Source organism: Scatophagus argus, chromosome 5 (genome assembly GCF_020382885.2).
Source record: "Scatophagus argus isolate fScaArg1 chromosome 5, fScaArg1.pri, whole genome shotgun sequence".
NCBI lineage: Eukaryota > Metazoa > Chordata > Actinopteri > Scatophagidae > Scatophagus > Scatophagus argus.
In genome coordinates, this window is record NC_058497.1 from 19,675,733 (window position 1) to 19,687,343 (window position 11,611).

At 41.5% G+C, this 11,611-nt stretch overlaps 3 protein-coding genes across 4 annotated transcripts in view; 2 read left to right on the forward strand and 1 right to left on the reverse strand.

Annotated features, from left to right (window-relative positions):
- The window catches only part of nxn (nucleoredoxin), a 53,057-nt gene extending 47,672 nt beyond the window's left edge, over positions 1–5,385 (forward strand). Inside the window, exon 8 of the mRNA XM_046389482.1 lies at positions 4,314–5,385. Within this exon, the coding sequence (XP_046245438.1) occupies positions 4,314–4,496 (183 nt within the window). The 3' untranslated portion in view covers positions 4,497–5,385. The remainder of the gene's footprint in view (positions 1–4,313) is intronic.
- Positions 5,386–6,211: 826 nt separating this feature from the next.
- On the reverse strand, positions 6,212–8,597 carry mrm3a (mitochondrial rRNA methyltransferase 3a). The gene is made up of 4 exons (XM_046389479.1): positions 8,218–8,597; positions 7,296–7,540; positions 7,047–7,208; positions 6,212–6,962 (listed from the first exon to the last, which is right to left on the reverse strand). Exons 1-4 carry the CDS (start codon positions 8,595–8,597, stop codon positions 6,355–6,357), a joined length of 1,395 nt encoding a protein of 464 aa, XP_046245435.1. The 3' UTR covers positions 6,212–6,354.
- Positions 8,598–8,794: 197 nt separating this feature from the next.
- glod4 (glyoxalase domain containing 4) lies at positions 8,795–11,599 on the forward strand. Of its 2 annotated transcripts, XM_046389484.1 has the most exons (10): positions 8,795–8,908; positions 9,200–9,253; positions 9,437–9,486; positions 9,596–9,716; positions 9,808–9,952; positions 10,287–10,423; positions 10,530–10,616; positions 10,712–10,825; positions 10,905–10,991; positions 11,080–11,599. In XM_046389484.1, the coding sequence occupies exons 1-10, from the start codon at positions 8,906–8,908 to the stop codon at positions 11,143–11,145; spliced, it is 864 nt and encodes a 287-aa protein (XP_046245440.1). In that variant the 5' UTR covers positions 8,795–8,905; the 3' UTR covers positions 11,146–11,599. The 2 variants fall into 2 exon arrangements, with proteins under 2 accessions (XP_046245440.1, XP_046245439.1); XM_046389483.1 differs by lacking the exon at positions 8,795–8,908 and having other exon boundaries at positions 9,074–9,253.
- Positions 11,600–11,611: the final 12 nt, after the last annotated feature.

Genomic DNA, 11,611 nt, shown 5'->3' on the forward strand with positions numbered 1-11,611 from the left:
CCGCTGGAGTTGTTAACAGCAACAGTAAACATAATTACCAGATTAGCTACCTCTCCCCAGTTCCCCTGCTCTCTGCCCTCCAGCTCCCCTTCCTCACAGCCCTCTCTGCCCGGCAGTCTGAGAGGACTGCGCTGGTTTCCCATGTCACACATCAAGAGCAGGCTCAAGTTTCGGCCGTGGGGCTTGCACATGTGCTAACCGTCTGACCCCAAGTGTGTCCAAGGCCACTCCACCCTGATGTCAGCCTTGAAATGCCACTGACATGCGTACATAGAACCAGAAGAGCTTAAGTTTTGTGTTTCGTGTTCCTAGTCAGTGGGCCAATATTTATGTGACCTGACACAGAGAACCATTGTTGCACTGGAGCTTGTAGTGATCCAGAAGCGTCTTGTGTTATAGCCGCAGTCTACATTTGCTTTGGTTCCCTTGTGGCACGCATGCTAAGGCAGATATTTTTACATCAGTGTAGCACAGGTATAATTTCCTGGCTCTTGTTCAACTGGCTATGAAGTCACCAGGTTTAATTTCCAGATTGGTCAGATATCGCTTCCTGTTTTAGCCGTTCTTAGAGCAAAGCTTTCAGGCTGTGGGCTCAGACTCCCACATTGGCCCGGGTTACGCCTGGTAGTCACACACTCTTTGCCAGGCCAGCTGCTGGGTTTTCTGTGTCCATGAGACAGCAGTATGTTGGCAGTCTCTCAGGGGGAGTCTGAGCAGAATGACACAGGATCTTGTTACTCTCCTGAAAAAGACCATACACCACAGTGAAATATACTGATTTATAAATGCAGAATGAAAGATATTTTGTTTTTCCATATCTGCTTTGTACTGGCTGTTGCTCACAAAATTCAGTGGTTTTATCCAGACACATAAGAATTTTAGTGATTTTTGTGGCAAGCAGCAGTGACTCTTGCCTGTGATCCTGCTCTTCAGGGCTTTATTTTCTCATATTTGATTTTGTGTGTAAAGGCCAATGAATATTACACTTTAAGCTATGCTGGCGACATGGCTCTATGGATGGCAATGTCATTCTGTGTTTTGGTCAGTCCGTCGGCCCACGACTTTTGTCGAGACTGAAATATCTCAACAACTACTTGATGGATGCCATGAAATTCTGTACCCAGAGGATGACGCTCACTGTCTTTGGTGATCCTCAGACTTTTCCTCCAGCGCCACTCTGAGGTTCACATTACATTACATTACACCTTTCTAAAAATCTTCATGTTAACATTGTCAGTGTGTGACTGTTAGCACGCTCATGTTTTACTTTTGAGCTCAAGGCTAAATTCAGCCTTACGGAGCGGCTAGCACAACATGTAGACTTCTGTTTTATTTAATTTAAGCACACTGGAGGCTTCTCATTTTCCTGCTCAAATAAAAATCAGTGTTCCATTTTCACATAGCATCATTTTGCAAAATGAGTGCTGGTGTTTACATGATGATGGCTCATAGAAAGAACTTGTGTGTTTATCACTTTCGTGTCAAGCTGAAACTTTTGTACCTCATGTTTTTCAGTTGTTTGAATGTGTTGTCGTTCTATCCCACATTTGCGTGCTCCAGCCTCAGATGTTTTCACTTTAAGCAATATAAACTGATGAGCAATTCCTTTTGTCATCCAAAATTTCACAATAATGGCATTTTCTCAAGAAATTAAAGCCGGCCAAAGAGACAGACGCAGCCCAGAGGCCAGTGGGGAGTTTTGCTATTATTCCCAGTTTAGGCCTTATCCAATGGTCATCCTCTGTGAAATGCCACAGTGCATCCATAATCAGCACAGGCCTGACATGGCCCAGCAGGTTCCACACGGTAAACACACGCTGAGCCTTATCACAGCTGTGAGTGCGGGCTGTGGCAGAGAGGCCCTTTGTCTTTTTGTTCTGAGCTGAGCTGCAGAGGGCGGGGGGCCTCTGCAATGGCTGCACTTCACTAGAAGCAGTTTACACAAGCAAAGAAGCCAAACAAAAGAAGATGCATGACTTCCTACAGCGGCGACGACTGATGTAGAGATTACATCTTCTCATATCGAAGAGACTGGAAAGGCCACAGTGACAGATTGCGGAATTTCTCTCTTTGTGGTTTCTTTACAATGTGTGTCCAGATGATAATCTACGTTTAGTATGGCTGCAAGAGAGCATGCAAGACCGTGCTTTCAATTGAAGGAGGAGAATCAAGCTGTATTTCACTTGTTAAGGCGTTGTGCTTGGTGACAGTTTACATCTGTGAGTATTAAGTGGTCAAAGTGTGGTGATTTGCAGCGCAATAAAATGGCCCATTCAGAGAACGTTAGCTGCCTACAACAAAATACCACACTGCAACTCATCTGTTCCATCTGTTAGCAGTTTTAGCAAAGTAGAGGTCACAGACTTCATCTTGGCATACTTATCCTTTTTAGGCAGCAGTGCAGCCAAGCTGTTCACTGAAAAGTCTGAGAGTTGATTGTGTGGTTTGATCCATATAGCAAGAATAGCTGTAGATTTTCTGATAACAGGAAAGACACAACAAAGAGTCCTGAAAGGAGAGCTTGTTTGACTCTTGAATATGTAGCAGGAAATCCATGTAAAGTAGCTTTATCTTTGACTTTGTTTTGACAAAACTCACACTGGCACATAATCAGTAACTGTATTAACATCAGAGGCGCTGCCTCTGTGAGATGTCCAACTCTTTGTTACAGTGCCACCCTCTGGCCCTTTCTTGTTAGTTCTGCATTTTCAACATAATCTTTTCCATATGAAACTGATCTTTAATCTCTGTGAGTCTCGCTCTGAGCCAGCACACTAAGCTGAGGGGAAATCAGGTCATGCTGTCATGAGGAAAAAGAGAATTTCTCAAATGATAGTAGCCGTACGCGTCTAATAAGTGAACTGTGTGACCTTCCAAAGCAAAACACATGCAATTCATTTGAGTTAGACAAGATATGACTTAAATAATGTGTCTCTGTCAAGGCAGGAATGCCAGTTTCCAAAAGGACTCCTGACTGAAACTAAAGCTGAATTATGAAAGGGTGTGATTTCTTATTCAGTCTTCATAATTAATGGACCTTTCAAGCTTGTTTGAAAGTTGCTGTCTGCCTGCCTGCTAGTGATTAATTTCTGTTACCTGTGGCTACAGGGGTTGTGATCCTAACTTGTTAATGGGTGAAAGGTGACATCACGCCTCAGGCAGAACATGGGGAAAGATCTTTTCAAAATCACTACAAAGAACTAAAGCTGGAACCTCCACCAAACCCAGCAGCAATGTATTTGTAACGCATTCCTTCAGAATTTCGTGTAGCTCTCTGTCCTGCCCACGTGTGCTGTTCAAACACTCTGTGATGAGACTTGTATCTGACGCGACTGAGCTTTTTGCAAAAGAAGGGATGTTGAAGAACCCCCACCTGGCTCCTTCCTGCCTTTCCACACAGCAGGATGCGTGACTAAGCACCAGCTCTCTGGTCTCTCTGGGCAGCCTGCCTGCAGGAAGACGGGGGAGATTTTCATATTCTCTTTCAAAAAGTGTGAATTAATAAAGATTGTGTGAGGCAGTTCTGAATTTTTTGTGGTAATCTTCGTGCAGCATAGTTCGAGCAATGGGTGCTGTCCTAGTTTCCTTTGCCAAAAAGCAGTTCTGAAGTGATGAGCAGCAGAGGAACAACCACAGTTCCAAAAAAGTTGAGACGCCATATGAAACATCGCATCACACCTGAAGTTCAGTAGTTTGTTCATGCTGGAGATGAAGATAAGATTTTTTACTTGAAATCTCTTTAAAAGCTAAAAAAAACCTATGGCTATATGAGACCCCTTTAAGTGTGCGTACGTCATCGGGTTGTGACCGGGTCAGCCAAATGCATATTTTGAGTGATTTAAAGCAACCTGAAGAGGTCATCTAGTCCATTAATTTGCAACAAAACACAACCAAATGAGTGCTGAATGTTATTAATTGAATCACACAAAAGAAACTGCTGAATTTCTGCACAGTGTCAGCACTGCATTGTGGGATATTCACTATATTCTCAATGATTTGGAGCCTCAAGCTAGAATTCAGCAGTTTTTAAGAGACAGGAAAAGCTCCAAATTAATAAAGATGTCTAAAAAACGATAGTGTAATCATCTAACCCCTCAGATTCATCATGAGAACAAACTGCACGATGATATAGACAACATTTTATATATATATATATACCATGTGTCTCTCCATACACTTTTGACTTGACATTCTTTTTACTTTGAAACAAAACATGTAAATAAATCATTTCAGCTTCCAGTAGGAATATACCACCATAACATCCCACAGCATCACATTAATTGACTGTAATCCTCTTTCCTCTTTCACCTCAGGATGACATGACTGACTCCCTGCGGGACTACACAAACCTCCCAGAAGCAGCACCTCTGCTTACCATCCTGGACATGTCGGCTCGTGCCAAGTATGTTCGCGACGTAGAAGAGATCACGCCGGCTGTAGTCGATCAATTTGTCAGCGACTTCCTGGCGGAAAAGCTCAAACCAGAGCCCATCTAAAGACGAAGTTCAAGTATAAAATGGACATACTATATGGGACTCACTCCATCGTCGAAACCCTGACGCGTTGCTCCACCCTTCACCCTTTCCAGCCTCCCACTATCTCTCCCACCTCCCCTCTGACTTTGTCAGACTGTTAGAGAGATGTCTCACTTTTTACTGACATTTTAACATTTTTTTTAAACATGTTTCTCTTTTCATGGAGTCCTCTCTCTCCTGTGGTGCCTTGCATTGATGATAGTTCCTACAGTAATATATATGGAGATTCTGTTGGTTCTTTTTTTCTTCTTCTTCTTCTTTTGGCCTCAAGAAAAGTTTTCTTTTTCACTCGATAGCTTTCAGAACTCTAGAGCAAAACCATAGAATTACCCAGTGGACCTACGTATTCAGCTGATTCTTTGCTTTGTGTTTTTGTCTGCAAAATCCTTGTTACATTTGGTTTCAGAATGATGTTGAGAAAGAAATAAAATGCATTTTTACAGTTGTAATCCACACATAGTGCAAGATGTGCTAAACCTCAGTTGGATGTAGCCGTATGCTTTTATGGCCCTATTTAAAGAAGAAAAAGGTGCACATAAAGTAAAGACCACATTATACCCGCTTGGAACAGACCAATGACTGATGTTTTAAACCCCGTGTCTTAGTGTGTGTGTGTGTATGTGTGTGTGTGTTATGATGTGAGTGAAAGTCATCTCTTGCCTGTTGTTAATGGTGGTTCTCATCTCAGTCATTATGAGGATTTTCTGTGAAGGTCCCCTAATGAAAAGACCAGGTTATTTCTGAAGGCACAAAAATGGCATTGGAAATGTGTTGAATGTATAAAATCCTGTATTCTGTTACTTCAGTCATGACTTCTCGCACCCATTAAAAATTCACTGGCAAGCACAAAGTTTTGCTCCTTTTTAAGTTCTGTTAGAGCTCAGATATGTAAAATAAACACAGTGCAATGACTCATCAGTTCCTTTGTTAGAGGTATTTAAATGAGACTCATGGGCCCAAAGAAACTCAGTGTTGCATTTATTATAGGAGATGGTATGACTCACTTATGTTCATGTGCAAGCTCCAGGTGGGATGGAAGTGTAGAGAGTTCAGCATATTTGCATTTACGGTGTGGCTGCAGATGGACGTAAAAGATGTACGTAAGACTGTCACAGTGAGGGCCTTTTCAGAATAAATATGCCTGGAGTGCAGCAATCTATTTCTGGCTCTTAGGGACTGGAAGGAAATTACTAAGAGGGAGGGAACAGTGAGAGGAGGAGGGTTGTGTGTATTTTTATGCCTCCACGCTGGCGATAGTCAAAGCAGGTTGTCCGTGTGTCCAAAATGTTAGAATAGAAATGTAGCTTTGGTTCATGAAATGTGTATATATTTCTCCGATGCCTTGCACACTGGGAAGACAGCAACAGTGAGCTACAGACCTTGGTGCTGTGGTTATTTGTGTAACTATGACCAACAGCAACTGAAAAAAGGATAAACAGCTCATTGGAAGCCGTGCAAACTTAAGATGGAGGAAGAAAGGACTTAAGAAGAGTTAGCCACAGTCAAATTGGCGACCTGAGTGAGGGACTTTGTCTCTTACAGACAAAATGATGCATTAAGAGAATCAATGGATGAATCAATAATCCAAATAATTCTTACATGCAGCTCTAAAAAGAAAAAGAAGCACGTGTAAAAGGCAAACAAGGCACAAACTCATTGGACATGAATTCAAGCAATCTTTTCACAAATCCCTGAGTGAATTCAGAGTTTTATTATTAGCAGGCAGGAGTCAGAAGGGAAATTTATATTATTCTGTTCATTTTGTACTAACAGCAACACATATGCACAATAAGTCACATCCTGATATTTAGAGTTAACATCATTTAAGCTGCTCTTGAGCTGAAGATTTCCATTTCCTCCCACATGTCTGCATTACTTTTAACAGTTGCTTCCTGCCCTCAAACAGAAGGATACTGGCAGCCATGGCCGAATTCAAGCTGTCCACATCAGGAACAACAGGAATAAAGAGCCTGTGACCAGCTGTTTTCTCAGCCAACTGGAGTGCTTCTAGACTGAGACCATGTGTCTCTCCACCTATCACAAGACCAGTGGGACTCTGAGCCCAGCTCTCATGGTACAGCTTTGAGTCCACTTTGGGAAGTGACAGTCCCTCAGATTCACAATCTGAATCTGAATCTGAATCTGAATCCGAACCGTACTCCTCGTACCGCATGTTTCTGTGATTAGGCCTTGTGCTGACCCAGCCATAGTCTCCCACTTTGGATTGTTTGTGGGACACATTAACTTGTGAATCCTTTGTTTCTCTTCTTATGTCAGCGCCACAGCTGCTGTCAGCCACATGCACAGTCACAGCTTTAGGGAGCTGATTTTCAATATCACCCCAGTCCAAGCTGGGATGTATGGGAAGGCGGAAATGGGCACCCATTGCTGCACGCAGAACTTTAGGCTCCCAAGCATCAGCACAACCTGTTGATGGAGAAAAAAAAACAAAGTCATTTTCTGGGGGTGGAGTTCACTTGTTCACATCTTTAACTGATAACATAAGCATACCCTTGGTGAGCAGGACGTTTTGACAGCCAGCCGCAGCAGCACATCGCAATATAGTCCCTAAGTTGCCAGGGTCTCGGATGTTGTCACATATCAGGGACAGTGGCACAGTATGATCTCGATTTATGAAGTCCAATCGTGACGGTTGCGGGCGAGAAAATATGGCTGCAGAAGAAAAGGTCAAAGTCAGCAATAAATTATCAAGAGTATCTGTGCTTAATAATGAATCAAAACAAAATATGCGACCCTCACCGATCACCCCTTGTGGGGCCACGAGGTCAGACCAGGTCCTGATGTCCTCAAACTTGACTTTGACCAGTGTCGCCCTTTTCAGCTTGTCTAAGGGCAGCTCTCGGAGCCGATCCACTGTACTGAAGAACACCATTTGTGGGATGGCTCCAGCATCCAGCGCGTCACAGATCAAACGCCTGCCCTCCAGGAGGATTTTTCCCTGGTGCTCCCGAAATGTCCTTGAACGAGCAACACTCACTAACCTCCTGAAGGACACATGTGGGGAGATGGAGAGGCAGAGATGGATTACAAACAGTGTAAACATGAATTATTATCATAATTATATTTGCTCTTTTGAAAACATTGGAAATCCTAGGCAGCTATTATGCCCTGCAATCAAAAAGGTATTATGTGAGACAGTTAACTAAGAAAAACTTCAGGTCCTCCAATGAAATCTTCACTTGAGTGAAAGTAAAAAAGTATTATCATCAAAAAGCAGAGATATATCTGTATTTTGGTACTAATATCAAAATAGTACTTTGTTATTTTTGAGAAACTAACCCCCACTAAATGTTAACTTTTGTCTTGACACAAGTAACCTTACAAGCCTAAAACATCTCAAGTGGGTCCAGTACTCAATCAGGCAGAACAGCCTCTCAATGTTCTCTATATCTCACTGGATTACTATTACTGATGCATTCATGCGTAAGGATCGTGATAATGCTGAAGCTAATTTAAATATGTTTCATATTGCTGTGTTTTCTCCTAAGACTTTATACTCCCTTGGCTGACCACAAGGTATTAAGTTATTAATGTCGAAGTGGTAACAACAATCAAAAAAAAAGTACAATATTTAGCCGTGAGACGTTTTGGTCTATAATGGATGTGACAATGTGAGAACTGTTGCAATAATCCTCTGCCGCCTTCATGCAGTGACACTTACGCCAGTCTCTTATCTCCAGGGAAAGCCCTCTCGAAGCGCAGTCCATCTATTTGATCGTTTGTAACAGTAGCTTCAGCACTCTTTGTAGCTGACTGCACATTATTCCTGGCCTTGACAAAGTCACTTTCTTCGTGACGCCTTGCTGAAGATGTGACTTTTACCTCCCTTTCCTTCTTGACTTTTGGCACTGCAGGCTGAGACTGCGGCGTCGGTTTGAGGACTTTGTCCGGTTCATCGTCGGGAAACAACACTTTGACAGGCTTCCTTCTCAGTCCGCGTACATACCGCTTAGACTCCAAAATGATACCACTTCCCTTAAGAAAAAAACCATTCCGTTCTGTGGAAAACACACTTATCACGCTTCTCATGTACGCTGCCATCTTTGTCCCGGATTCTTCTTCTCTTGTTTAACAGAATAGTCTCGTGTACAAGCTAGCCTACTTGCCGCCACCAGCTGTAGTGCAGATAAAACTACATTTGTACTTCTAAAATGAAACTAACTCATTGTGCAACGATAATAATTTATTGCGTGGGGCTTGTGCCATTACAGTGCCAACACAATAGTTAATGACATACTGTTTTTATCATTTCTCGTAATTTTTCTCTGTTTTATATTAACGCGTTAACTAGTTTCTCAACTGTAACCTCGCGAGACAATGTGAGATACTGGGACATACCATTAACATGAATGGTGAGTGGTTTGTGCTGGTCCATTTTTAATATTAAAACGTTATAGTCAATTAACAAAAGGTTAAATACTGAGAGAGAATTATACTTGCAATCGTAAATTTTGAGTATTTGTTCATTTGTATCTACCACCATTTATATAAAGTCGATGGTATTTAATTTCCACCAATCGATTACAGAGAAAACGATCATAAAGGAAGTGTAATCGTTCCCTGCACATCGATCTGCAATATACACAATACAGTATCTGTCAAGCAATATGGCTTTGAGACGAGCGCTGCATTTTGTTTTTAAGGTTGGAGACAGGACCAAAACAGCTACGTTTTACCGAGATGTTCTGGGTATGAAGGTACTGTCTCTGAACTTCCTTTAGTTGTTAAGTGTGACTTGAATCCATTGATGAACTTTTGTTGATAACAGGCTGATCTCAGCCAAAGTGTTGCACAACGTTACGTTGCTGGTATAGCTCGTTTGCAACTCGTGCTTTAATAAATGTGTTCTAATACGTTTATTCTCTTCTTACCCACTTTAGATTTTACGTCATGAAGAGTTTGAGGAAGGCTGCAAAGCAACCTGTAATGGGTAGATACGATGCGTCTCAGGCTAACTGAACTTTGTCCTCACAAAGCTGTGAAGCACAGTTATGCAGGGTTGTTAATTTCCTAGTACTGATATTCCTGTATCCATACAGCCCCTACGATGGAAAATGGAGCAAAACGATGGTTGGATTTGGTCCAGAAGATGACCATTTTGTTGCTGAACTGACATACAATTATGGGGTGGGAGAGTATCAACTTGGCAATGACTTCTTGGTGGGTGAAATCCATCTGACAGCAACATGTTGTGTAATATAGGTGACAGCGGCCTTGTAAATTGATATTTTCATATATGTTTTCACTTTAGGGGCTCACTGTACAGTCCAGCAAAGCTGTAAACAACGCTAAACGTTTGGGATGGCCTCTTACTGAGGTAGAAGAGGCTGTGTATCTCACCCAGGCTCCGGGAGGTTATCCTTTCTACCTTGTGGATAAAGAGCAGCCTCCCAATGGTGAGTGTCATGGTGCTTACGTCTGTTTTTCCTACCAAAAGAGTCCAATTTTGAAAGTTAATCGTTGTAGTCAAATACCAAATATTAGTTGGGTACTTATATTTCAAAGCATTGTAAAAAAATTTTAGAGGAATAGTCATGTAATTTTATTCTACTGGTCAGACTCAGTAAACAATATTTCATTGAATAAATACTAATATCATGTAAAAAGAAATTATGATCTGCAGCTTTAAAGACTTGAAGTATGCTTAAACAAAAATATTGTAAAATAGCCATATTAGCTTTTGGAGTACTTTTTAACTTCTGTCATGAATGGCCTGTAACTTTTGGTCAGATCCTGTGCAAAAGGTTTGTCTCGGGGTATCAGACCTCCAGAGGTCGACCCACTACTGGACTACGCTCTTGGGAATGAAAGTTATGGAGAAGAATGAGGAAAAGAAAACAGTGCTGATGGGATTTTCAGACACTCAAGTGAGTCAAGCACAAAATAAATAGCGGTGTTTTTTATTTTCTTATGTAATCATAAATGAGGTGTGCATCTTAGTCTGAATAAAACTATATTCTTATCTTTATACAGTGTAAACTTGAGCTTCACGACATCAGTGGGACAGTAGATCATGGAACAGCTTTTGGGAGAATAGCATTTTCCTGCCCACGGGAGCAAGTAAAATGTCATTTCACGGATACATTCTTGTGTTTGCTAATACTGAAGAAAGATAATCATCATTTTTGTCATGAATATATTATTACATTCCACAGCTGCCTGAACTGGAGGCCTTGATGAAAAAAGAAAATCAGAAAATTCTCACTCCATTAGTCAGCCTGGACACTCCTGGAAAAGCCACAGTAGAAGTGGTTATCCTGGCTGACCCAGTAAGTGCATCACCATTGTAATGCTGCAAGCATGTCAGATTTCTGTCAAAAAATGTTAAGTGGTCAGTGTTTGTTTTAGGATGGTCATGAGATCTGCTTTGTGGGAGATGAGGCTTTCAGGCAACTGTCCACGGTGGACCCAAAAGGAAATGATTTGCTTGATAAGGTTGGTGTTGCTCCAGTATTTTCCTCTCCACACTAAATATGGAACATGTGTTGAATATTCACCGCTTCTGTAATCTTTATGTTTTTAGGCCATGGCTGAAGATAAAAGTGATGAGTGGTTTGCCAAACACAACAAACAGAAAGCTGCTGCATGAGATGAAGGGGCTTGCTGGAAAATTGTGCAACATTCCTCACCAGTTCATTTCACGATGCTGTACAAGACACCTTTAGTATAAATTTTCTTGTAATGACAGCTCGATTATCCTTTGGCTTGCAGTATGTGGTTTATTTTTTTCCTTGGAATCATGCCACAAGGCACAGTTACATAGACAGCAATTTGTAAAAGGACCACTTGTTCAAATTGTTGGACATTTTTCTGGCACTAGAAAAATGTCCAACAAACTGATATTTTACACACAGTGTACCTGGAGCTTTCGGGGGTTTGGCAAGGCATGATCATCTTGTCAAAGCATCCTGTTAACTGATAAATGCATTCAGTATCACGTAGTAGCAATAATTTTGTTGTGTGATTCAGTTACATTAAACATTATCATTTGTAAAATGACAATCTAACTCATCTGGTTGAAATAAAGCTTGTTTCCAACTTGTTCAGCTTTGTAA

Excerpts from the sequence above, each read along its gene's own strand:
- mrm3a (XM_046389479.1), bottom strand. The coding sequence starts at position 8,597 with ATGGCAGCGTACATGAGAAGCGTGATAAGTGTGTTTTCCACAGAACGG. Across the intron at positions 7,541-8,217 it reads CCTGGAGATAAGAGACTGGC|GAGGTTAGTGAGTGTTGCTC; the intron begins GTAAGTGTCACT and ends TGTGTCCTTCAG. Across the intron at positions 7,209-7,295 it reads GGCCCCACAAGGGGTGATCG|CCATATTTTCTCGCCCGCAA; the intron begins GTGAGGGTCGCA and ends TTTCTTCTGCAG.
- glod4 (XM_046389483.1), top strand. The coding sequence starts at position 9,164 with ATGGCTTTGAGACGAGCGCTGCATTTTGTTTTTAAGGTTGGAGACAGG. Across the intron at positions 9,487-9,595 it reads TGCAAAGCAACCTGTAATGG|CCCCTACGATGGAAAATGGA; the intron begins GTAGATACGATG and ends GTATCCATACAG. Across the intron at positions 9,953-10,286 it reads TAAAGAGCAGCCTCCCAATG|ATCCTGTGCAAAAGGTTTGT; the intron begins GTGAGTGTCATG and ends ACTTTTGGTCAG.